At 39.2% G+C, this 27,584-nt stretch overlaps 1 protein-coding gene across 8 annotated transcripts in view; it reads left to right on the top strand.

Annotated features, from left to right (window-relative positions):
* The window catches only part of CTNNA3 (catenin alpha 3), a 1,692,711-nt gene extending 1,665,410 nt beyond the window's left edge, over nucleotides 1–27,301 (top strand). For 4 of the 8 annotated variants that reach the window (XM_042960559.1, XM_042960556.1, XM_042960557.1 and 1 more), the window contains one exon: nucleotides 12,778–15,003. In XM_042960559.1, the coding sequence (XP_042816493.1) occupies nucleotides 12,778–13,065 (288 nt within the window). In that variant the 3' untranslated portion in view covers nucleotides 13,066–15,003. Of the gene's footprint in view, nucleotides 1–12,777; nucleotides 15,004–16,627; nucleotides 16,816–22,057; nucleotides 22,110–27,069 lie in introns of those variants that run through there. The other 4 variants (XR_006209116.1, XR_006209117.1, XR_006209118.1 and 1 more) reach the window with 4 other exon arrangements.
* The last annotated feature ends 283 nt before the right edge of the window (nucleotides 27,302–27,584 follow it).

Raw genomic sequence — 27,584 nt, 5'->3', positions numbered from 1 at the left:
GTGAAATAGTACCTGAAGGGGTAGGGGACCAAATCCTGGGTTGTTTGTTTGTTTGTTTGTTTTTAAATCATTTTCTTTTCTTCTTTTGTTTTTTTCATGGTTAGTGTATTCTTTAATCTCTCTCCCCTATTCCCTCCATCCCCTTTGGTAGCCATCACTTCGTTCTCTATAGTTAAGAGTCTGTTTCTTGGTTTCTCTCTCCCTCTCCCTTTTTTTCTTTCTTTGTTTGTTTTGTTTCTTAAATTCAACACAAGAGTGAAATCATATGGTATTTGTCTTTTTCTTACTGACTTATTTCGCCCAGTATTATACTCTCTAACTCCATCCATGTTGTTGCAAATGGCAATATTTCATTCCTCTTTATGGCTGAATAATATTCCATTGTGTGTGTATGCATATTCATGTATATATATGTATGTGCATATGTGTATATACATGTATGTGTATATACATATACATATTATATTTCCTTTATCCATTCATCTCTGGATGGACACTTGGGCTGCTTCCATATCTTGACTATTGTAAATAATGCTGCAATAAACATAGAGGTACCTTTATCCCTTTGAATTAGTGTTTTTGTATTTTTGGTGTAATTACCCAGTAGTGAGATTCCTGGATTGAAGGGCAATTTATTTTTAACTTTTTGAGAAGACTCCATACTGTTTTCCACAGTGGCTGCACAGATTTGCATTCCTACCAACAGTGCAAGAAGGTTCCTTTCCCACCACATCTTTCCCAACACTTGTTTCTTGTGTTGTTGATCTTAGCCATTCTGACAGGCGTGAGGTGGTATCTCATTTTAGTTATGATTTGCATTTCCCTGGATGAGTGATGTTGAGTATCTTTTCATATTGTCTATGGGCCACCTGTATGTCTTCTTCGTATAAATGTCTGTTCACGTAATTGGATTATTTGTTTTTTTGTGGGGGTATTGAACGGTCTCAGTTCTTTTCCAATCCTAGATTCTACTGCCAAGGCAAACAAATTAATTTAAATTTATTTGACAATCAGAAAAAAAATTGGTTTGTATTTACACTATGACACATTTTAAAGATTAAATAATGTCATGCAATTCTATGTCCTAGAATCTATAATACAATTTGTTTATGTTTTTTATCTTCTTGAAATCTACATTTTAAAATTTAAAAATGTTCTATTAAAAAATAGTGTTAATCTAAAAGTTTTTAAATTGTTTGGAGCCTATGAGGAAGACTGACTATTTCTATTTGCTATTTCAAAATAAAAAGTGCTTCTTAGAAAATGATGGAGTACAAACATTATCAAACCACCATCCTAATAAAATACGTTGGCAAGTAAGATAACTTCTTTTTTCCTAGTACCAGTATACATTAAAAAATTCTATAACTGTCACGGAATCAGGCTGGAACACTGGCGGAAAAACCAAGCGGCACTCAGAGACCTCGGTGGATTGGAGATTTATTTAACAGCGGTGGGCTCAGAGGAGACCGATTCTCCAAAGATCTGAGCCCCGAATGTGAGCGGGAAGGGTTATTTATAGTTACCAGCCTCCATATTTGTGTGTGTGTGTGGGGGGGGGGGTGGTTTTCGCTCGCACAGCAAACAAAGGAAGAAGAACCAGGAGGAGGGGTCTCTAAGGCAGAGACTAGAGTTTGTTTTAGTCCAATCAATCATCTTTGGTGTACTTTATCCACTTCTCCAACATTCCCCATTTTGATGCCTTTTATAAAAAACTTAGTAGGCATCACCTTTCAGTTTTACAGGTTGGTACTCTCAGAAGGCTAAGATATGTGCAGTAGTTTGGCAAGCAGAAGTGTTTTCTATAAAATGTATCATGGCATTCAGTATACAGGGGCCGATGGATACAAGTAAAATTATGGAGAGGAGGGGCCCTGCCAGGGCAGGCAGCCAGGATGCCCAATCTGTGAGATCCTATCCTTTCCATTGATTGATATTTTCCTGTTGTCTATGTTGAATTCTTTCCTTGAGCTCCTTAACCTTAGTTGGAACTGTTCCTGACAGGTTTACAAAATAGCAACATCCCTCTCCCTCCCCAAGAAAGATGCAAGTCCCTCCTTTTTCTGAAGTGAGGAGGTCAAGGGCTTGCCTATTTCGGAGGGTCACTGCCACCAGAGAGTTTATTTGGCTTTGTAAGGTTACCAGAGAATCCGCCATCTGTTCCATGTCTCCATTTAGCTCTTGTGATATAGTCCTTCTGATGAACCTATACCCCCTATTCCAGTTTCTATTCCTGTCGCAATTCCTGCTCCAATCAGAACGGGTAGCAGGATTTCCTGTTTAGTCTGGGATTTGGGGCTAAAGGCTGTTAGGAGCTGATCTCCAGTGTATATGGATATCTCTGGGGTTAGGAAGATGGAATAACATATCTGAGTCCAGTCGGCCTCTAAGCATCAGTAGGCGAAACTAGAACATAGAACACCCCAGGGGTTGAACATAGGGTTGTATTCCTCTTTAAGGTTATATTTCTTCCGTATAGAGAGGTACCATTCATATCTTCAGGGACTGTATAGATTAGATTGTTGGCATTTGTGAGATGGATCCCAGTGGCCAGGGGTCCAATTAAGACAGAAGTGTTGGTTTTGAGATTTTCAGGAACTTCCCAGGTCAAAGGGATAGGAGTGGCTAAGTAAGCCCTCAGGCTGAGGGGCAAGCACATCCAGTAGGTTTGGGTGTGATTATCTATTTTATGGAGGACTTGTAGAGTAATGTTAGTCCAACGCTGGAGTGGGGAATTGGTAAGCATCTGATTGAGGGCTGAAAACTTCAAACCCTGGTAGGCTGCCATGGGAGTGGTCGCCTTTATGGCTTATATTACCTTGTCCTGGGTATCCTTTATAACCTTTTGAAGGGCCCTGTCCTGCATCCCTTCCCCGTCCAAGATCCCCCATTGAGGAAGGTAAGTGTAGCAAGCTTCCCTTTCTGGAGGCTTTGTTGTGACGTGGGTTCCTGACATTTTGGGTTATCTCTACAGTCCAATACTTAGTCCTTGGGGCACCGGGTGACTAACAGAGAGTGGGTGTTTTTCCCTTGTAGCTATCTTTGTGGAAGGAGGTGAAGGCGCTGAACACCCTTGACCCCTTTATTGTCATATAACAGTCCTGGGGGCAAAGTGGATAAGCGGCAGTTGTGAAGGTGAGAGAGGTTATCACAATATACAGGCAATACTTAATAATCCTCCCATCCAGAGGAGGTATGTGAGACACAGCATGCATCTTTTGTCCCATGTCCAGCTTGTTGGTGCAATCTCTATCAGCCAAACAGTAAGAAGTAAGATCAGGGCTATGACACCAGTGAGGGGCAAGGGCTGGCAAAGTTGCATCCAAACCCCTGGGCTCGGTCCACGTGTTGATTTCTCAAGCTTCTGCCATAAGCGGGTTGACTGGATCTGGATCACTTCTCCAGGTTGAGGGTTCCTCTGATTTGGCCTTCTTAGCTCTGGAGTGATGGACCCATGGGGTGATACCTGAAACTGAATCTGCTATTTAGTTGTATGTCTGTAAAGTCCACCTCCAAGTCTTCGAAAGGGGCAGGTTTCTGATAACTGTCAGATCAGGTTTAGTGAAGATATGGTTTGCATATTTAGAGATCCATCCTGTTTTCCAGTTGTTTAAATAATCATATGCCCATGGGGTCTTATTATCCCTATAGTATAACAAGCACAGAAGATTGCCTATATATGAAATACTGTGACAATTTTCTGAAGTTTATCTCAAGTTGTCTAGTTTAGGGAAACAACATTTAAAGGCAATCATAACTAGAATTTAACATCCATAACGGTGCATTGTTGAAACATAGCTGTTCTCTCTAACCCCCCCCCCCCCCCGCCCCTTTCCAGAGATAGCCAAATTGAAACCAATGCATTTGTAGAACAAATCCAGTCTTAACAAATCTGGCCTAATTATTTACATAAGCTTAGCAAGGATAGCAATTGATCATGAGGATCTTTTAAAGTTTGCTTTGTTGGAACCTTTTATAAGGAATCTCCGGGTTGAACTTTTGGTAGCCTCTCCAGGCCAGAAGCCAAGCCAAATACTTGCCATCAGACAGGCCTGCAATACCTGTACTATTGGGTGAATTCCTCTTCATGAGGCCCCCGAGATATCCTGAGGTTCCTGCACCTGCCAGGAAGTGACCTTCTTTACTTACCTGGTGAGGCTGCTGGGAACTCTGTAAGCAAGGCACCAGGCCAACATTTCCAAGGGGCTTTATGACTCCATGTTTTATAAAGCCAACCCTAATTCCTTAAATCTGTCTGGTCATATCTGAGTCTATGAATGTCATCCTCAAATATGACATTCCAATCAAAGCCTTGGTAAAATAACCATTATTTCCAATGGTGATCTGTTATAAGATGAACAGATTCTTACTGAACTTATGCAAACAATTGTAATTGCCATGAAAGAAAGAATACTCATTGAGAGTTTTGAATTTCAGGGGAATTATGTAGAGAGAAAAGATAAATGCTTCGGTTTATAAATGCATACTTTATGACATTTTTGTATATCATAGATATCTTAAAAGAAAGTTTCCTTAATCTGGAAGAGGAAACATTAGGGAACCAGCAATATTTTCAACAAGAATCACAAAACTATAATCTTCTTCAGTTCATTTAATCCCATGTTCCTAATTCTTGTTCAATTTGAATGCAGCTTTTTAGTTCTGGAATTTTTTTACCCATTTTAGTATTAATCTTAAAGATGTCGAATACCTGTATTTATCCCCAAAGTCCTTTTTATAAATCTCCGTGAAGAAGAAACACATTTTGTGAGAGAATAAGAACAGTTATAAATGGCAAAATCTCAGAAATAGACATCGTTAAAGATCTGATGAGAGTTCATTATGATGCAATTGACAAAGAAATTTGGTTATTTCTGTGACACATAACATCTCAAGTAACCAGAATATTAAGTGATGACCTTATATCAAAACGTTAAAATTTTAGGAATTGCATATATTCGGACATTTACAGCATTTACCTGTGCAATACAATCTTAAGGTTTACCATTGTATGACAGAGCTTTTCCAAGTAACTTAACATCCCAAATAAAAGGACCTAATTGGTAAAGAAGACTTCATTTACCATTTAAATCCTGAGAAGTTTGTTAAAACCCCAGAAGTCATAAATGCATCCTAAGTAGGAGTACAGATCATTACAAATCTTACAATTTTATATATTCAACCAAAGTGGCAATAAAAGATCCCAAAGATGAATGTATAGGATTATACAGTTGTTATCCAAACCTAGCTCCTTTAACATTCAGAAGTTTTAACTAAGTAATCAAAGACCTGATAGAGAAGAGACCTAAAACTTTGATTTTCCCAGAGGGTAAACCTTTGTTTGCATTGTCTTATCAAAAGCAGATCAACAGTTCAAGAAAACTTTGTCATTTGAGCAGAGAGAAAAGCAGGATTTCAACCTTATACCAGTGTACTTTTAAAATTCCATTCATCTCAACCTTCTATAGTTTTCTTTTGCTTCTAAATTTTGTCCCAAGGCCATTTCTTTCCAAATAACCAGTCTCATTTAGGACAAAATTACTTTCTTCTACCCTCAACAAAACTGTATTTCCATTCCTTATAACTTTCTTAAATATCTCCTATTTTCCTACATACAGAGTTGCTTTCTTTATTTTCATCGGTCTTGAGTACATTTAGCAGAATTTTAAATCTTAGGAAACCTTAGTCTCCAAGTGAGGACTTAGTAACCAACTGAGAGGTGTTTACATCAGAATTTTCTTAGATGGTAAATTCATGAACCAATTAAGTACAAAGCATGTTTTCCAATAGGTCCAAATAGCCTTAATTTCTCAGCAACAAGAAGTTAAAAACACAAACCTCTGTTCAATAATCAAAGTTTTAGCATTCCATCCCATTTGGAAAGTTTTAGGTTACCAAGGACCTTGAAAGTTATCTTAACAATTACCCATGAAAACTTTGAGACAGACAAAATTAACTATTATTAACAAATTGCAACAGAGATAACATGAGCTTATTTGACCTTTGTTGATAACTTTAAAGACAGGTCCAATAAACTTAAATTAGTTTAACCATCGAATATGTTTCACCTGCATCCACCTAAAAGTCAATCAGTTTTTCCCCATTGTCAGTTTTTCATTTGGGGCACCAGTGGAGATATCTGAAATGGGTGGTCCAAGGGGGGATACACTTTGCTCCTTGACCTGGAAGGTGGGAGGAGGAACCAATGGTGCCGGAGGCACCGAGGATGGTATAGGACCACACCCAAGTTGGTCCAGAAACCTGAGGGGGAGGGGAAGGCGGAAGCAGCAACTGCTTGGGAATGTGCCTTAAAGTCCCTGTCCCGAGGTAGACTAACCACAGTTGGCTCCAATTATAGCTATTAACCTTGGAAATGAGGGAGAATCCCTCACATCTATTAAGCAGAGGAACAGGGAGAGAGAGTCAGTGTCCCCTTTTAGTCTGGTTCTATCTCGGCTAGACCAATAAGGTCCCCTTCTCGAGGTTCCTCCTGGTGTCCGCTGGGTTTTTGGGACTTTCCCTGGTTGGGACATTTATTCTTTTGAATGCACTTTCCCCTTGCAGTAGGTTCATTGACCCCTTGCTAAGGAGGTTCTGGGACTCCCCCCTTGCTGCTGGGCATATTTATGGCCTTCTCAGCTCCCTGTTCTGATCCCCCTGAGAGCCTCTTGATATTAGCGGATGTGGACTGGCATCTGGAAAGTGCCTGCACTTGGCCGAGGGCCCAATCTGGCTGCTGGGCCTTGTGCGGGAGGGTTCTCTGGCCTGGGATGGGAGGAGAAATGGGCGGCTGCCCTGGCAGCACCCTGACTGTGGCAGCCAGTGGTGGCAACAGCGGTGGCAGCAGCAAGTCTGCGGGGGAGGAGTTTCAAGCTCAGGGGAGTGGGGAGGAAGCCTAAATAGTCATAAAGAGGGGAACATTAGGGGAGGGGAGGTGGGTTGCTTCTTTGGCTTCCTGGGTGAGTCTCCAGATAAAGCAGCTAAAACCCTTGCCTGGCTCTTGTGGCTCTGTCCCAACCCCACTTTGCTCCCGTGAGGTGGAGTCACAAAGACAGAGGGACAGGGGCGCCCCCTCCAATGAGGAGACCAGCCAGATGCCCGCCTGGCCATGTCCTGAAGGAACCCAGGCGACGCTCAGCCCCACAGTTCCCAGCCCTGTGACCCACGATCAGAAACCATTCTGATATCGCCACAGACCTAGTGCCATCCATCATGGAATCGCAGAAGGGCCCACTCAGACTCCGTGGGGACCCCAAGGGTGCCTGCCTGTGGAGCCAGAGTATCGAACTCGGCAGGCAAGCTAGACAGAGTTGCACATTCACATTCACATACACACCAGAGGTTATTATATTCCCTACCATAGAATCCCTACCTGTGAGACTTCTGAAGTCTCAGGGAGTGATCAGGTCCCCCTTCCACTCTTGCGAGTGGGCCTGACTAGATTGGGCCCCAGCCTTACTGGGATCCAGGTCCTCACCTGCCAAGTCTCCTAGAGTCTGGTGGGAACGTCGGAGTGGGGGCTGGCCTGAGGCAACCGAGGGGGAGACTGCCGAAATTCAGGATCCCTCATTCCGTCACTGCTTCGCTGTTTTCCCAAACCGGTGGCAACAATGGGCCAGTGCGGCCGGATTTTCCAGTCAGGGAACCAAATTTGTTATGGAACCAGGCTGGAACGCTGGCAGAAAAACCAAGCGGCACTCAGAGACTTTGATGGATTGGAGATTTATTTAACACCAGCGGGCTCAGAGGAGACCATTTCTCCAAAGATCTGAGCCCTGACTGTGAGCAGTAAGGGTAATAAATTTATCAGCCTCCATATTTGTGTTTGGGGGAGGGGGATTGTTTTCACGCGCACAGCAAACAAAGGAAGAAGAACCTGGAGGAGGGGTCTCTAAGCTAGAGACCAGAGTTTGTTTTAGTCCAATCAGCTATCTTTGGTGTACTTTATCCACTTCTCCAACATAACCTTCCACAAAGCAGTTATTAGGTAGTTAATTTTTTAATTTTAGACATTATATTAATGTTAGCGCAATCTTTTCAACTATTCATTATCTGAAAATAAACTCACATTGGAAGTGATATAGTACTGAAAGTCAGGGTGTATAGTGGGTAAGAGCACCAGGTACTTGAACTAGACTGCCTTTGCTCAGATTCCAACCTTACCATTTAATGGCTGTATTGCCTTGAGCAACCTACCAAATCTTCCAGTTCCTTTGTTTCTTCATCCATGCAATGGAGATAATAGGAGTACTTACCTCCTACTGTTGCTGTGAGTTAATTTCTGTCAGTTACTTAGAACCTGGCCAACATCTAGGAAGCATAATTGGAGCCAAACTCCACACATTTGCTTTCAAGTATTGTTTTGTGCAGGTGCGATATCCACCAGGGGTCTTTATGTTTAGGTAAACATTGGGACTCACAAGAATTTCATAGTTTGCACTCGGCACCAGTTTACCCAGAAGGTTGTAGGAAAGGAAATACATATTTTCAGGCAACATCAGGTTTCTCTCCTCACAGGAGTCCCAGTGGCAATAGTTTGCAAGGTGGTTCTCGCAGGGGTTGGGAAACTATGCTTTCCTCAGATGACAGCCCGGGTGCGAGAGCATGAGATCCACATCAGTGGGAGTGAGGTTCACTTCCTGAGCATCCTCATGTAGAACATGTATCTGATAGAGGTCTTGTATCCAGAATGTGAAGAGTTAGAATAGTATAGTAGAAGACATTCTGGTGTTCTGACATAATGTAGACAAGAAACTTAGAAAAGTAAAAGAAGGAATAACTACCATGTCTTTTCATTTTTCTTGGCTATAAGTATTATAATAGGATTTTGACAACGGTTTGCCAACAGGCATTCCACCTTGACATAGTTTTGGAGGACTTACATCATGGGTATTTAACATTGGCTTTTGTTAAAAAAAAAACAAAAAAACCTCCAGATGTTCTGTGTATAGTAGTCACATGGATGAAAAGTTGACATTTTGTGAGGAAAAAGAAAACATCTTTATTGTTGTTGAACTACTCTTTTTCCATAGCAAAGAGTTATAGGCATATCTGAGTAGGACCAAACCTTTTGTCTGAAAACAGTTTTAGAACTGGACGAATATGCACTGTAGCCTAACTGAAGTCACAGACTTACATACCGCAAAGCACAGCAGAGAAACTAAACTAGTTACACTAAGGTTCCTATAAAATGATAATATTGAGTAGGATCCTAGATGGTCATAATTTGGATTGTTTGCAAAATGCATCTTGCAGTTAGGGTAAGAACTAATTTACCAAACCTAATCTCTTTATATTTATTTAGATCTTCAGAAAAAATGAGGCAGAACTTACTAATTTATGTTTGGACATATTGAGAAACTCATTGTAACATTAGTAGACCATGAAGTTCAGTTATTTAAAACCACACCAGTGTTGTAAGAATAAGCACAAATCAGCAGCCCAGGAAAGGTGGCTATCTTTCTATTTACTGTGGTAAGAGAGCAGACTTCCAATTTATCAGAGCTCTTTCATTTCAGTCAGAATCCTCTTTGGAGAGTTATTTAAAACCTTGTCCTCTGTTATGAAAAGGGGGGTATAGAAGACTGCTTTTATATATATATATATATGCAAATGTTTACATATTTGAATGCAAATGTTTACATATAACCTTAGGAGGTTTAAGGCCTTAAAAGCCATTTTTGTTCTCAGTTGATTCCTTGATCGAGAACACTTCATCAAGATCAGAGAGGAATGTTACCAGATGTTAGGGAAACCAGCTCCTTTGGTAAACAAGTTGCATCGGCCTAGAAGAATGTTCAGTTAATCGAAGTGATTTGTCATGGAGAGAATTTTGGAACTTGAGTTTTATAGTCTGATTGGTCTACTCTACCAGGCTTTTAGAGTATATTAACATCCTTGTTTTGCACAGGTGCATTTGTGAAATTCAGAAAACTTTGTTCCATAAGTTGAACACAGAGACCCCAAAGTGAGGCATTGCCTGACTCAAATTTGCCTGTGTTTTCACAAAGAAGGTTCTATTGAGTACTTCCCTGGAAGGATTTTTCATCAAAGTGGATCTGGATGAAAAGACATAAAAAGGTTTTGCAGACAGGAAATTGTGCAGTTACTCTCTATGAGTAGGCCTGAGCCACTGCTTGGCCTCAAACAAAATTTCCTACCATTTGTTAGGCTTGTCTGTGCCTCTTGCTTGTGTAGCCAGTGATTTGGCTAATAGCAGAATGATGCATAGCACACATAGCTTTCTGAGACTTCAAAATCCTTATAAAATGCCTTACAAGCTTTCATCATGAAATAACAGTATTCTTGTAGCAATAGTACTAATCTGTCTGCAAAACTAGTCTTCATGCTCTCCTAGGGGGATAATTTGTCCTACAGTTTTTCTGAGTCACCCAGAGGAGAAGTTTTACAACAGCCATTTAGGATTTGAAAATAAAAGGCTTTGTCAGAGGCCAGCATTGGAGATCACAATGGCACAGACAGCACTTTGCTCATTCAATGAGGAAAGAAGACAAGCCCATTTCTCCATTTTAAGGCACGGATTGAACTTAAACATCCTCTCTAGGCTACTGGTTAATATATATCACTTGTGTGGAAAATCAAAAGGAAATGAAATAAATACAATCTACACATGACAAGATTACAAAGTCAAAGGAGAAGAGGGTAGAAAAGCCAAAGCCACTGGTGAAATCCTAAATGATAGCAGGTCTCTAGAGCCTTCTGCCATGGAAGACTTTAGGGTAGTGCAGAGCTCTTGGAGTAAACCAAATATTAATGTTTGAGAGAGAATACTACCGACTATCCTCAATACTAGTCATGTTAATTCATCATTTAGAAAAAAACTTTCTTCTTCCTATGGTGAGATTGGAAATTATTTTCAGGATCTAACTGGCTCCCCAAAGTTTTGAATAAAAACTGCTAATTATTGAAGGACATATTTTAGCCTACAATCCATTCATAGAGGAACACTAGTAATGAAGGGTGGTATTCTATTCAAAATCTAGTGGCTTTTATTTTTTTAAGTTGTGTGCAGATTCTTCTGAAATAGATGTGAGTGCTTCATGAGATCCTGTTTAATGTTTGCAAAGCATTTGTCATTCCTGCCACATGTACAGATTTTACATTTCTGGCTTCAATAAGTGAAATGACTTAAAGATGTGTAGTTGCCAAGTACTACTGCCTTTCAAATTACATATTTGGTGTTACCTTTTCAAGGATCTCAGGCTTGGCATACAATGGAGCTAATTAAATTTTCTTCCTAGGAAACAGCCAGCTAGACCACTGCCCCAGGCACATAACCTCAGCTTACTACTTTCCTTCACTCATTTATTCTGTGTGTGAGATGAGACTCCTCAAGCTGCAAAGGTAGAATACTCAAGCCATGCAACTGCTGATGGATTTTAGCAACCACAGAGCTGGTGTTTGAGTCTCAGCCCTGACAGCACACATCACAGAGAGGTGACAGTGGAGGCACATCTTCTTGGATGAGTTGGCTGTGGATGACAATCTGCCAAACTGAAATAATGGAAGAGGCATTAGTTGTATAAAAATGAACCAACTTGGCTTAGCTCTAAGGTGTTTTGCAGGATTCTAGGGCTATCACTCCATTTACCCCTGAGATTATGTTTGTGAACATAAAATTAAAAAACATAACAATTAAAAACAAAACCGTGTGGGGAAAAATTTGTTTTAGTAATTTCATTAATGCATCTTTTCAATTAAACAATTTTCTCAGTCTTCATAAGAAACAAAGGAAATGGGGCACCTGGGTGGCTCAGTTAGTAAAATGCCTGACTCTTGATTTTGACTCAGGTCATGATCACACAATTTGTGAGTTCAAGCCCCGTGTTGGGCTCTGTGCTGGTGGTGAGGAGCATGCTTGGGATTCTCTCTCTCCATCCCTCTCTGGTCCTCCCCTGCTCCCTCTCTCTCTCTCTCTCTCTAAGTAAACAAATAAATAGAAAGAAACAAGGAAATGTATTCAACAGCAATCAGCTATCTGGAAATCACTATATTAGGTTCTTGGCACATATTATTTAACTTTAATAAGCATTTTTTCTTCTATTAAATATCTGAGAAAACTAGGATGGAAATGGTTAAATGATTTGCCCAAGTTCTAAGGCAGACCTGGAATTTAAACCCAACTTTATTTGACTGAAAAGCCTTGGCTTTATCTACTTTAACACACTGCACGATAGGTTTACAGGTTCTGTGTTTAAAAAAGAGACATTTTTAGGTAGAATTATTTGGGAAATATTCATGAAAGTGGATGGTATACATGCACATGTACACCTGTATGTGTGTATGATATTTATCTTAAACTGTAAATTCCCTAAAAGGAAGAATTTTCAGTTGTTGTTCTCAGAAAGTTACTTATCCGTAATATAGCTTTTATTGTGGATAGTCATCTTCTATAGAAAGGGCTCAGAATTACCCCTGGAAATAAGGAGATCCATTACAAAGAAAGCAGCGGCCATTTGGATCTTACAATATTATATAGAAGTTATAGAATCCATCTCATTGACACCAAGAGATGGAAATTAATCTCTTTAAAATATCATCTTAGGAGATAGAATATGAATATATTTATGCATCAGATAAATACATAAATGATAAATAAGTATATAGATTAATGTAGATAATTTACATAGATACACAAAATAGGGATTTATTTATTTCTGGGGTAAAAACAAAATGGAGTATTCCTGTCCATAACATTAAATCTCTTTAAATTCCTGATTGCACTCTTGAATAATAGCTCTTTTCTTCCCCCTGCAGTTGGACAGCGTCACCTCCCTGATCCAAGCGGCCAAAAATTTAATGAATGCTGTAGTGCAAACAGTGAAAATGTCTTACATTGCCTCAACCAAGATCATCCGAATTCAGAGTCCTACTGGGCCTCGGCACCCAGTTGTGATGTGGAGAATGAAGGCTCCTGCAAAAAAGCCCTTGATTAAAAGAGAGAAGCCAGAGGAAACTTGTGCAGCTGTCAGACGAGGCTCAGCAAAGAAAAAAATCCACCCAGTGCAAGTCATGAGTGAATTTAGAGGAAGACATGTCTACTGAAACCACTCTTCTACTCTGGTGTCCATATTACAAAGTCCTGGCTAAACACACTGCTTTACTTTTACACTTGATTAGTTCTGTAAGTTCACTAACTTTTAGAATTTAATGCACAGATAGTGTAAAACATTGGAAGCAACATATATTTGGGATCATGTCATTGTCATCTCTGTATGGCCAGCACCTAATAAGTAATCAATATATGCTTGTTAAATGAATGAACCCTTTAGGTGTCATTTAACCTTTCCTACTGTAGACAGTATCTTACACTTATTACCGAGTGAACATAGGAGACTCTAGGGAGTCCTGTTCATCTGTAACAACTTAAGTACACTCACCTTATCATTTTGAATTAGAGCTTTGACAGGAGCTCTTGACTTGGTTTTCAATGAAAGCAAAAGACTTCATAAAATGCTTTCCCATTTGATCTCCATATTTTCTTTATCTGACCCAATCTGACAGACATCTGTGAATCTCTGTGATTCACCTGTATCTAATGTCAATTGATTAGGGTAACCTCAGAAACTAATCAAGCTCAGCAGTCAAGTTCAGCCTTGATTATTAATGAAGTATTTTTTTAACATTATAAAGATTACAGTGAATTTTGATGCCACAAGTATACCTTTTAAGCTTCCATGGTGTTCAGAAGTTCTGCACATTGAGTATTAGATTTAAATGGGTCCTCCACAATAGTATATGGCAGAAGAGTTATCACTCGTTGGGGAAATGAGACACCTATCTATATTCCTGAGTGAGTCATGATAACAGAAGTAGAAGGAGTTCTGCCTGACTCTAAAAATCCATTTGTATTAGCTTGCAATTGTAATTAAAAGGAAAAGGCCACTTTGAAAAACATTTTGGCATCGAGTAAAATATAACTGCATCAAGTATATCATTGAACTATAAAGTAGAGTTAATGGCAAAGAAGCTGGAGTGATTTTGATAACATGATTTAAAATAAAAGTCGTTGAGGTCATTTTATGACTTCAATCGCTGTACTTATCCTTAGTTAAGTTCATGAAGGACTTCATAATAGTCTTAGAGTCTAGTGCATTGCCCCCTCCCTCTATCCTCCCCTCCCTCTTTGCAGAAGTTAAGTTTCACTTTTCTCACACATAGAATTCTCCTTCACAACATTATAAACATGTATTCCCTATTCTATTTTATCAAAATTATACTGTAATTTTAACTTCACTTTGTACATACTGCCATTAATGAGTTGTTTCAACAATTATCTTAATTTGATGAAGTAAAATTCAAACATGCAACATCAGTTGATGCCAGAAGGACCAGTTTGGATAAAAGAATGTGTGAAACATAAGAATGCACAAAGCCGAGAGTATCATGTGTGTGTTACCTTTGGCAAAATGGTATGGGAAAAGGATTTATTTCATAGATAATTATCAATTATATGGAAAGTGTTTACTTTTTATTGTAATGAATTATTTTATTCTTCCAAAATGCTGAGTTGCCTTGGCTCAGCATATAAACATCCTAGGAGGTGAAAGCCATAGGTCCTTCCTGCCTTGCACTCTGCACTGGCCCACAATAATTATTCCAGACAGAGTCCACTCCATAAAAAAGAAAGCAATGCAAAAAGGAATTAGGGAATCCAGATAATTCTATTTTCCAGGACCATCTAGATAAGAAGGCAAAAAAGGGAGTTCCTTTCGTTGAAATGCTACCATTGCTTTCTGTTCTAAGGTTAGATATTACAAGAGTGACATCTATGACCGTTGTTATCTTAGATAAAAGGGTGAGTTTATAATTTAGTTGAGAAAATAGATTTTTTTTAAACACCAAACAACTAGCTCAAAATCATAAGTCTCATTTAGAAAATCTAATGTCTGTTTGATCCTATGTCAGCTTTCCGCAGTTGGAGTTTAGAATGCAGTATTGATGCCAAAAGAACAGAAATAACTGGAAATTATACAATTACCAAATAACCTCTACGTCTTGAAAAAAATGACATTTTATCCCACATGAGGTGTGAACTGGCCTCTCCTTCAAAGTAGATTGATTTCCAGCTTAGCTCAAAGCGAATTGCAATTATACAAAACTTAATTTAAAAAAATAACTTGGAGAATGCCCCAGGAGTAAAGTCCACTGTAGCACTCAAAGGTGTAATAAGAAAGAGATGCATAGAGGTGAGAAAGACATCTGTCCAGCTGAGTGAATTCCCGTAGTAGGCAACATTTTGAGACTTAGTTGGACTCAAAACCACTAATAAGTGCTTATACACAAGAACGACTAGCAGCAAATGCATTAACAAAACTTTGTACTATAAAGCATAGTTAAATGAAATTTATCAGGAAATAAGAATGTACATATGTGTTTATATTTAAGCTCTTCTGCAGGGAAATGGTAGAAATTTCTTAACGAGAGTGTTGGGTCGGTGGCCCATCCATGCACCTTTTAAAATTGCATCACAGATTTTGGTGCTTCTTCCAATGATACATTTGCTTTAACCTGCTAATCAAAACTCAAACTCACCTTTTTCTTTTAGTGAAATTGATTTATGCTAATTTATGTAGGAAAAAAAATCCTTGAGAGGGAGGAGGGGGTTTATACCACCTACAAGGATAGTTCCATTTTACTTAGTTGCCAGCATCATAGTCAAACATCAGACTAGAATCATAATGATAACTTAAAAAATACCCATGAAATCATAATACACCAAATATTCTTTTAATTAGAAACACGGGAAGGTTTTTATCAAGCAGGAAGAATGACAAATATAAATGTCTCCATTTTATTTATCACAAGTGGAAATAATTAGATTAAAATATGTGTTCCTAATGGAGTTTCTGGGTACAACTCAATGAAGGAGTCAGGAGAAGAATTCAAACCCTGAATTGCTAAGGTAATTTGTTAACGATCTACTTTCTGTTTGTCTTAGAACATGAGTGAAAACAATGAATATTAAAAAATATAATATGCTTAATTATGACTTCTGGCCTTCACATACCTCTTAACTTATCAATATCAGTATAACATATGTTCCCCATAAAATGCCTTCTGTGTAAGGGCTAAGGACTCCATAGCTACATAGAAAGGCTTTTTCAGTCTGGCATTCACTTACCAGCTTCAACGGAGAACAGTTTCCAAGTCATAATACAGGAAGATAAAATCACGGACATGTAGATAAGTGCCCAATTTGAGCCTCAAACGCAATAATTAGTGCTCCTCACATTCAGTAATGAGTGGTTGAAAAGACACTACAAGAAGTATTTTTAGTGACTTTCTACACCTTGACTTTCAGTGTGGTCTTTTCACCATCCATCCCTGGGCTAGGGATCCTCCCATTAACTGCTGATGGTTCTCTCCCAGACTGATACAGTCAGGGATGTTCATCCCAGCCAATTATGCCCAGTTAACATCCATTCCTCTTGGTCCATGCCCCCAAAATATCCCACTCTCATTTCTCATCTCCTTAGGTGTCTATCCCACATATAAATTGGTCAATATATTCTATAGCGTTAAAATTATAAATTTTAATTCCCAGCAGCTTCCTTCCTTACTTCCTTATTTTTTCTTTTCTTTTTTTATCTTGTTTCTATTCCAGAAAACATTCTTACCCTTTTTGGTATCAAATGCACACTTCCTGATAGGGATAGAGGTTCCCATGGATACAGATTTCTGTATAGAGATAGAATGAATGGAATGAAGGAATGAGATCTGAGATTTTCCTGATGATATTTACCATTCTCCAGTGAATTCTTTGCAGCATTGCTATCCTGTTTCAGTATCATTGTAAGTAATTCTCTAGGTCAGCAAAATACGCACCAGAATACCAAGTTGAATGAAATCTGTACTTTGTTTTGTCAGCCTGTCTTTTGTCAAGACAGCCTGCCTATTGCATATTCGCCATTTTTCTGTTGGGATAGTCAGAAATATTTCCCTTTGACTTGATCAGAAAGTTTAGGGTCATCTAATTAAAAGGTTGTGAGTGCATATTATTTCAAAAATCCTTTTAAGTACACTGGGAAAATTTCTGCAACCTGAGAAATCTATATTTATATTTCATTTTCATTTAAATATCACATATCAGGAAAGAACACTTACAGAAAAAAAACGCTGTAGCATTTTTTGTCATAATTCTCTTTCCATATTGTTATGATATCTTTAATATCAGTATTTTGCATGTTACTATAACAAAAGCCAGGCTTAATGGCAGAAACATCTACATATAAAGTTTTAATTTTGATGTCTTGGGTCTATTAGGAAAGAAAATATAGATGTTACTAAAACTAAAGATGTCTTAATCAAAGCTATAACACTATCCTAAATATCTACAAGAGAGAAAAGAAGACATTTAAAATTTTATATACACTTGTTGCCATTTTTAGCCAATTCACAGGAACAAAACAATTTTCTATTAGAACTAAAGAAACAGTAGTTTACAACAGTCATCATTTTACATGTGAACTTTTCCCCCTACCAGGATAGATAGGATCTATTCCTGAACACTTCAAAAGAAGATAATTAATACTATTTGAGAGAACCATTTCCAAATGGAACCCAACCTTGCCAGAATCCTGTTTATGGGCAATAGATAGTTTGTAGGGCTGACCTTTATGTAGATCCTAGGACAAGATATTTCATGGCTGCAGGCTGGCTTATGGCATCCAAAAGTCCCCATTGGCTTTATGGGAACAAATCACAAAGACTACCTTTCAACATGAGTTTGACAAGAAAAAGCAATATATACAGAGCAGTTCTAAAGGGATGTGCGTAAGAAAGTGACAGAGATGGCAGAGGAGGAATAAGAAAAGTAGTTGCAGAAGCAGATAACTTATAGCCAAACAGAGGAAGAGGTTTTGGTTCTACACAGATTGGGGAGCTTCCTCTTGAGGAATATTTTAAAGATAGAATAAGTGTACTTATCTTTGGTGGTTTGGGTGAAGTCATGTTGGAGGAAGGAGGATGAGCTATATAAATTTTGAGGATGATTTGATGATATTGTTTGTAAGATGAGAAATGGAAATTCTAGCTGCTGATGGGTGAAATTCTTCCCAATATCAGAGCTCATCAGGATAATCACACGTTAATGTATTTAACAAATATTTGTTGAGTAACAATGATCTCTCCCAGGCACTTCTCCAGGTTCTTAGAATACATGAGGTAAAAAAAAAAAAAAAAAAAAAAAAAACAAAAAAACAAAAAAACACAAACAGTGGTCTTTACCCCATGTGGCCACTTAGTGCTAAATGCTATTACCTTATTTAACTCTCTCAATAGTCCTGTGGGATAAACATTGTTAGCTCCATTCCATACATGAGGAAACTGAAGCTTAAGTAGGCTCAAAATCTAGCTCAAAAATTCATCGACTTTACAGTTTTGTTTGTTGCACTCTAGAGTCTGAACTTTAGCCATTATACCATCCAGACTTCCTGAAAAAAGAAATGAGATTTGCTCAGTTTAAAATGAAATACATATTTCGAATGCTGGCTCCTTCCTATGTAACAGCAAAAAGATAGAAACTTAAAAAAATGATTAGCAATCCATAACTAGACCATTTAAGACTGATAAAAGAAGTAATTAGGTGCATATTCTCACCTCTAATAATCTCAATTAGAATATCAGATATATAAGTAATGGATATTTCATCTATATATCTGGAACAGGATGAAAATGCTTGACAAATTACTTTTACTATTATAGAGGAGACATCTTCAGTGGAAATGCCTGTTCCAACCCATCTTCAGCATGGGTTGTTGCTGAAAACATTTGTTGGCACCACATCTTTCCTATTTCATTGCTAATGTGTGTCTGTGTGTTTAAAGTTATGGATCCCAAGGTACTGTTGGCCAAGGATTATTGGAATAAGATATAGTTTCTTTGTATTCCCAAGAGACCCAAACTAGAGCAAATGTATGTTTCCTTCTTTATGGAGGTCACAAATGTATGGGGTATATGCCTGTCTTCAGGTGTGTATAGTCCTTGAACTCTACATCATCCTTCTTCCTATAGCTAACTAAAGGCTTGAGTCCTCTTTTTGCTCATGTTGCTGGATAGTCATCCCTATCACAGGCCTGGGGGAATTTAATGATTTTCTGATCTTTCTTAAAATGGATTCACAGATATTTCCTCAGACTGAGAATGTGTTTACTTGGGGTCTTCACTTTTGGGTACCTGGCAGTCATGATGATTTCTGTCCCCAATGTAGGAAAACGAAGCTCTTGAGAAGGAATTTCTCTTTGAAAAAAGCTCAGATTTCTAACAATCCTCTCCATAAATCTCTTCAAAAAGAGATTTAATTTTTTTTTTTGTAAAAGCTATTAGCATTAGTCCTTGCGTTTTCCTTTCAAATGAGATATCATCTACTTCTAAAGTTTTCTTTCCTTTGCATTTTCAAGACGAATGCTTATTTTTAATTCTGTTTATTTGAACTTGGAGGTATGCAGCGCCCTTTAATAATTAAATCACGTATTACACAATCCCAAGCCAACTGCTGTCAGTCACATCATTTTGCCATCTTTGTGAATTAGGTTCAGATAAACCCTGGTATTCACCAAGAGTCTTAGACAGGTTTTCTTGGCCTAGACTTCTAACATCAAATTTAGACTGGAATGTTTATTAATAAAGCAAAGGGGCAAGTCGGAGATGGTGCATGCTCTCAGTTAAACAGGACTTCCCTTCTTCCTGACACTTTAAACATAAAATTGATTTCAAAAACACTATAGAGATAGTGTTCCATTTTTGCCAAAACTCACGCCATTATGGCTCTGTGTTTTTCTGTGTTGGTATACAATGTGTCCATGTGGATGTAAATATGAGAATTTTAGCAACTTTCTTGCAGGGTTAAGCTGTCCTTCTTACTAGTTTTGAAATTTTTCTTTGTGTGGTACAATCCTTCCAAAGAAAAGGTCATTGGACCTAAGTGATAGCAGTCCCTGAAAACAGAGGTAGGCATATGTTATTCCCCATTTAGTACCTAATAGTTGGGACTTAAAGTCTTAATTTTTTCTTGGGTAAGTTGGTGATTAAATATGAACTAAAACTTCATGAAAGAATTCCATTTTGATTATGTTTTAGTTCTATCGTGACTTGGCAAAAGAAAAAAAAAAGAATCTGTTACTTTACCTTATGTACTTTTACAAGCAACAACTTTAACAGTTTAAACTTAGTGACATTTCTGAAGGTGATATGTGCGGTATAATTCAGGATGAAGGGCAGATTTAGACAAAGATAGCCTGAAGTGAAATAAAAGTAAGCAAAAATAATAGTCATGTTTATTGCAGCAGTATCTTGAGAGCTTATGTTTAGTGGCATTTGAGCTATTTCAAACCACCTTGCTTGTACAGCTTACCCTGCTGTTCAGAAGGCAGAGTGAGGTCAAGTGAACCACTCGCTATAATAATGGCCGATTCAAGGCAGTTTTATGGTTTGGATATAGATAAACTTTGGCAAAAGCACTTGTGGCTCTTTCAGACCCATATTTATCCTGAAAGTCAATTTTACCAATCACTAAAAATGAATTATTTATCCAAGGATAGAAAAAGCTCTTCAATCGTCTCATGACATTGACATAGAATCCCAAATACTCCATGTTTGAGATTCTGCATGCCTTTTGTGCTTAATTGAACCAATGAAAATTTTCTTTCATTTTGTCCTCCAAGAGTGAATTATTTCACAAGTGTAACCTGGGTTTGTTTTGAAGTTATGTAGTATTATTTGAAACAATGTTTTAATTTCAACTGATATCACTCTGTAGTTTATTCATAACTTGCTCAACTGATAATTAAACTATGTTAAAGCAACGAAAATTTGTTATGCATTTGGCATTCATCTTTGGTGGTATGTAGTTTAGATGGGGCAAAAAAAAATGAATAAATAAGAGGTTAATATCTAACCATGTGCTTCTAGGTATGACCTTCATTCCTACTTGCCTTCAGTTACACATGTTACAGTTCAGGGAGAGTACCTTTGCAAACTACTGCATATACAAAAGTAACATGCATCCTATCTGGTAGCATTAAGTTCTTGGTTTAAGTGAGCATTTTTTGCTCAATGTGGAAATTTGCCTTTTAACCCTAATAGGTTTATGTAGTTGAAGAATTGTTCTGTAGATTAGAATTTTATGAAAATGACCAATAATTTTTTTGAGAATGTGTGAACACACACTCATGGTCGGCATAGACCACCATTGGCTCCACCAATGTTTCTGTATCTGAATATTGGTGGGTTCTGTACATCCATTCTTTTGGCTTCCTCATCTCCACACTGGTAATAATCCACTTTCAGTGCGAATCCTTATAGGGATAGTCTTTGATACTTTTCCAGGACTTACACATTGCTTTGTCTGTTCTGGGACATCATTTCCTTCCTTCATGGCCCTACTGCTTCAGAATGCTTATTGCTAAGCCTCAGTCTGTTTTTATACTTTCTCAAAATGCAGTCTCCAAGTCTTTATCACTTAGTTTCCCTCATTCAGTTGTGCCAGACGCTGGCCTCCTCTTTGTTAATGAAAATGCCAGTATGAGGTTGCCTTTCTGGGTCAGTCCCTCCTGGGCCCCAGGAGCCCATATTTGCTCTGACAGCAGCATTCTCTCCACCTTGATTTGTTTGTCATGCTCACTGTGGGGGTGGAAGTGGAACTAAAAGCACTCTTGGCAAGAAGAGTCTGTACCTGCCTGGAGGCTGAGCTGATGTCCTGACATTTCCTGGGCAACACCATTAAACATTTCATCCAGGAGCAGTAACTCAGAGATTTAACTTCCAGTCATCGCACAACTAATATCCTGTGGCTTGTAAGGGAAAAGCTACTGTTGTCCTTCATTGTCAAGGAACTCTGACTTCCTCTCCTGTCTGAATCCCTTTTGGAGCGGGTGGGGCGGGGGTGGGGCGGGTGGGAGTGGAGGAGTGATTCCTCTGAGAAAGGAGTTCTCATGGAGGCAACAGGAGTACCAAACTGGAGGGAGATGGCAAGGGGAGGGTCTGGGTAGAGTGGATCACTCTTGGATTTATATCAGATTGCCCTTTGTCCCTGCAGATTCCAACGGAGCCTGGAGATCTGTATCTGCTACTCTGAGCTCCACAGAGAGGTGAATGAAACCCCTTTCCTCTGGCCATCTTTCTTGCCTGCTCATTATTCCTTCTAGTTTTTGTTGGGGACAGATATTAGGTGTGCAGGTAAATTCTTCTGGTCACCCTTTATAACGGCAAAAAAGACAAATCCCAACGGACAAAAGTGGGTTGTCTTCCTGAATACAGACCTAAAAAATCTCACTTGGTGATGTGCCCTCTGTAGGCATTGATTCGGAGCAGGCATGAGCAAAGAACCAACAAAGGGTTGTTGTTGTTTCTGTTTCTTCGGCTTCGGAGGAAACCTGTGTGATAGTGCTGGGGATCCACAGCTGGGTTCTGGGATGTCTCCATCTGTCCATCAAATACTCATAGCATCCCCTATCCACTGAGCTAATCCATTATGTCCCCCCTAACTCTGAGGTTTATTGCTCTGGCCCTAATGCTGTACCAGAGAAATGTTTGAGTTCCTTAGGTCTATTATTCTGTAAAATCTTCGGAGCAATGAACATACCATGTTTACTTTTGTATCTCCAACCCTAGCGCACTGATTGACATGGGAATAGCCCAACTGATATTTTTAGAAGGAATGAGAAAATTCGTCAGAGTTTATTTCAAATGAATAAATGCAGAAATCCACTCATCCGTGATTCAGGTCCTCTCTGAACTATCTCATCTGAAATTCCGGGAGTTTAATTCTCAATATCTCCTCACAGAGACCGTAATGAGTGTCAGGGACAGGATTGGAAAACTCCCGATTCTCCTGGCCACTCTTCCAAAACCATCGCCCCTGCTTTAGATAAAGGAAAGACACTGATGAGATAAAGCCAGCGGATGCTTTTCACTTGTTTGTTTATTAAGCAGTCAAAAATATTTCTTGACGAACTGTCATATGCAAAGGTGTTATCGGTGATAGAAAAAAAAACATGAATGTTTTAGAATCAAGATTTGGGGATCTTCAAGTTAATTAAAGTAAATAGCAGAGGAGGAAAGGAAATCAAATTGCAGCTCTTGACAATCCCACACAAGGTGCAATAAAGCACATAGGTTTCAGTGTTAGAGTAGGAGGGGGCTTTGTAGAGGTTCTAATAGAAGAGTAGGGTTTATCAGGTTGGAGAAAGACAATGTTCCAGGGAGACAGACATGAGCCAAGTCCCGAAGGTAGGAATGAGTATGCCACATGCAGGGCTCAACTGACTAAAACAAAGTGAACTGAATAGCTACCAGTAGGATGGAACTCAGACAGACAAGAGTGGGTTAGATGATAGAGGTTCTCATGTCAGGCAAAGGTGCTAAGGCTAAGTGATTAATTGAAATCAGTTGCAATAGTTCTGTGTATGCTAAAAACAAATGCCTGGGTGAAATTACAGGTTTAGGAATTTTGAAACTATTTTTGAAATAAACGATAAAGCAGCAAACACAAGGTATCGTATTAGGTTCCTCATAAAGGGGATACATTTGCATTCAGCTATTTAATATATGCATTTCTTTTAACAAAGTATAGTTTATTTTACTCCATAGGCAATTCCACATTTTCCTGTCAAATGGTGGTGGTCAAGTGGGTGGCACCATGTTTATCCCATGGCTTCACATGCCCTCTGAGATCTGGTGGGATGGCAGTATCTGATTTGAGGAATGTAGGAAGAGCCCCAATACGTGACTGTCACTGGGTGGCAAGATGACACCACGGTCAGGAGCATGGGTTCTGTTGTCACCCTGCCTGGTTTGCATCCTGGCTCTGTCACTTTTAGCACCTGTCTTGCTGACCAAGTTGCTTAACCTCTCATTATCTCATAATTCTCATTTGTAAAACAGAGATGACATTTCAGAGTTCAGTTAACAAACTAAGGATGTGTTTTGTACTTAGATTTAATGAAAATGAAGTAAGATAGAACCGAGTTCGCCGGGTACAGTGGGACGGGAAGAGTGTCCTGAGCAGAGTTAATAGCCTGTGCAGGGCAACTGTGGGCCAGGGAACCCAGCACACCATACTCTGAAAGTAGGCTGGTGGAGAATATGACAGTAGGCCTGGCAAGAGAGGAAGGCAGAGAAGTAGCCAGGTATCAGGTGGCCATGGTAGAGAAGACGATTCTAAGTACGATTCCTGCCCTCATAATTCCCCCAAAGGCAAGCAAGGCAAGGGGCAGTTCTTTGCCTCTGTCTCCTCAAGGCAGCTCAGCCACTGCTTGGAGTCCTTCCTCCACCCCAGGCCTCTCTGCCCTCGTGCCAGCCTGATATATTCTTCTCCTGAGAGGGAAACAAAGTCCTTAAGTTCCATATTTATGAATGAATAAAGTACATGGGCTTTCTGCTACTCATTTTGTGGAATGTGGCAGAAATATTTCAAACCAAGTGGGAGGCACAATTCTTACCTACAAGGTGTCTGTGTGAGATGGATGCTCACAGCCTCTGCTTTGGAGACTCCTTTCTCTGTTCAAGCCTCTGTCCTGTCTATACCAGCTCCTCTGCTGATTCCTGCACAAGGGCTGTCTATCTCTCACAGCTGGGCTAGGAACGTGATTTCCAGTTCCTTTGTGGAAAGAATGTACAAGGATTAATTGCAATTTTGCACACAAAATATTTAGCACAGTGCCTCATCCATAGTAACTGAGCATTGAAAAACAGCATGATTGTCAAATTTGTAATATATGTTATATTATATGTGGAATGTGTGTGTACGTGTCTGTGTGTATCTGCCATACACCTACTTCATCCTCTTCAACTTTGCTAAGATCTCTTCTTGCTTGGGGTCTAGTTGTATGTCCCTCAGCCGGGCCCCCAGAGTTATTGTGATCAGTATCCCTTTGCATCTAATCAAGTACTGTGTAATCGAAACCCCTCTAAAATGGAGTCCAAGTTGTGGCGATCTTTGATGAAAACCTGATGATCAAAGTGATTTTTGTTATCAGTAAGTAGCTAATATCTCACTCCTCTGTTTCCTCCACTGCTAAACTGTCTTCTTTTCACATTCACTTGAAAGAGATGCAATAACAGGTAGCATTGTTATCATCATCATCGTCATCGTCATCATCACCATTGTTGTCCCTACACCAAGCATTACCGAATAGTTCTTCCACACCAGGCATTGTGCTGCATGTTTTATTTTATTTTATTATTATTTTTTAAATTTTTTAATGTTTATTTATTTTTGAGAGAGAGAGAGAGAGACAGAGACAGAGACAGAGACAGAGACAGAGACAGAGTGTAAGACGGGGAGGGTCAGACAGAGAGGGAGACACAGAATCCGAAGCAGGCTCCAGGCTCCGAGCTGTCAGCACAGAGGCCGATGCAGAGCTCAAACTCACAAACTGTGAGATCATGACCTGAACTGAAGTCAGACGCCCCACCGACTGAGCCACCCAGGCACCCCAGTGCTGCATGTTTTATATACCTTATCTTATTCTTCACAAAAATGCCATAAAGCAACTCAGCCCACCAGATGGTAACAAAATTGAGGCTAAGAGAGATAACAAACTTATCCCATACGATTATGACTAGTAATAATAAGATTCATAATAATAAGATTCCAGTGCATATATTTTAAGTCTCTAGTGCTAAAATAAGTCTACATAAACTAGCACATAGATTTTTCCAAAGGATATGTCTCTTAAGAGCAAAAACTCTTTGTGAATCTCAACCGGCATGTTGGATATTAGATGACTGCAGGTGGCACTGACATTTTTGCATTATCCCATTTTCCAATGTTTATTGCTTATGTTGTCCACACTTGCTAGGATTGGTTGCAAAGTCCCAATTCCCCCACGACTTCAGAACACCTGTGGTAAAGGCAGGACATTTCAAGTGTTCACTGAATGTTAATCGAAATAAGTAAATGGATTAGATTAAGTTCCAGCTGCACTGATATAGCTGCAGGGTCTGTATATAAATGACACTTTTAAATAATTGGTGAGACTGAGAATGAAATAGCCAATTCTGGAGACATGTTTTTTTCTTCATTACATCAAGGCGTAGGAGAAAACACAATTGATATATCATTTGATCTTTTAATATCAGAGCCCATAACTCTTCTCAGATGTGCTGATAGAAGTGTGGGAAACAGGAAAGCCATGGAAGCACCTCTATTTACTAGAACATGCTTAGGTTGTGAATTACAAGATTATAGCGAGAAAAGAATTCCGGTGGATCTTTCTAACCAGGAATCTGGTGACTGCTGAGATCTCAGTGAGGGCCATGTCCCCAGAGCACTCTGACTTCACATTTCATTTTCCCATTCCAAATCTTTGCTTTTCCAAGAAGAATGGGCCCATTATGGACTCAGTAGAAACACTGACTGTGAAGACCACACTAACCTCCCTTTAACCTTTTTAAGTAGATGATAAAGTTTTATTCTGTTGAATGAAAATTGTAAGTAGTCGTATTCTTGGTCACAAATACCCAAGTGGTAGTCCTTCCTCACTAAATTCTTGAGAGAGTAATATGAGAGTACATGTGGCAGTGTTTGGGGAGTGGGAAAGTGTAGGCTTCCCTTATAATCAATCTGATGAGACAGTCTTGCAAGACTGTAGAAGAGAGAATCACAAACTAGACTTCCTTTTTCGCCACAGAACTCTGTTTTCAAATAATACCTTGTGCGGTCTCAATATGAATGATAGATGAAATGTAAAGCTGCTTGAGTCCAAGCCAGAAGCTCTTCACCTTGAGACTTCCACCCTCTCTGTGTTTTCACAGAGGCAAGAGGAGGCACAGAAGATCAGAAACCCCAGATGTAGGTCATAGTCTGCAACCTGGAAACTATCTGCCTTCATTTATATTTTACTTTGCCTGTGTTTTCAAACGATCTGAATTGTAATGCCTTTAGGAAGGTCAAAAAACCCTTTCTATTGTCTTGCAAGAGGATGATGCTAACATTTATCATTATATTTGAATCTGGGCCCTTTTGTAGACCTTTTGTGACTCCTCATGTTTTTTAACTGAAATTACCTTTAAAGTGCCTGCTTTCTATTTTTTTCCTTCTGGAAGGAATTCAGAGGAAAGAAGAAGGCGAGGCTGAATGAAATGCAGATTTACTTGGAAAGAAATGGTGATGAAGCAGAAGAAAGTCTGGGGAATACACCCAGAAGGACTTGCGCACTAAGACTGTTCAGGAAACAGTGTGTCTTCAACATCTTGCTTGAGAGAAAACCAGATACAGTCAAAGGAAACAACGTGATCCAGCCAGATTCCAGGAGGGTTCTATCCCTTATCAATAGCACAACTGACTTCTAATCTTTGTGTTCTTATCGTTTCTTTACCAATCCTTGTCTCCTGAGAGGCTCCGGACATTAAATGTTGGAACGACATGGAAATCTTTGCACTGACTTTCCTCACTGCTTTTAACCCGAGGCTTTGTGGAGAGTAGGTGGCTGGGTAGTGTTTCTTGAGTACTTGCCTTATGGTAGATGGCATAACAGAGTCTCTCCAGATTCTTCTTTGATCTTCATACTAACATTGTTCACTCTGACTTACTGAGGTTCCTGGACTACACCTTGCTGAAG

Source organism: Panthera tigris, chromosome D2 (genome assembly GCF_018350195.1).
Source record: "Panthera tigris isolate Pti1 chromosome D2, P.tigris_Pti1_mat1.1, whole genome shotgun sequence".
NCBI classification, from domain to species: domain Eukaryota; kingdom Metazoa; phylum Chordata; class Mammalia; order Carnivora; family Felidae; genus Panthera; species Panthera tigris.
Note: the sequence above shows the minus strand (reverse complement) of the source record. Positions and strands in the feature narration are given on the sequence as shown.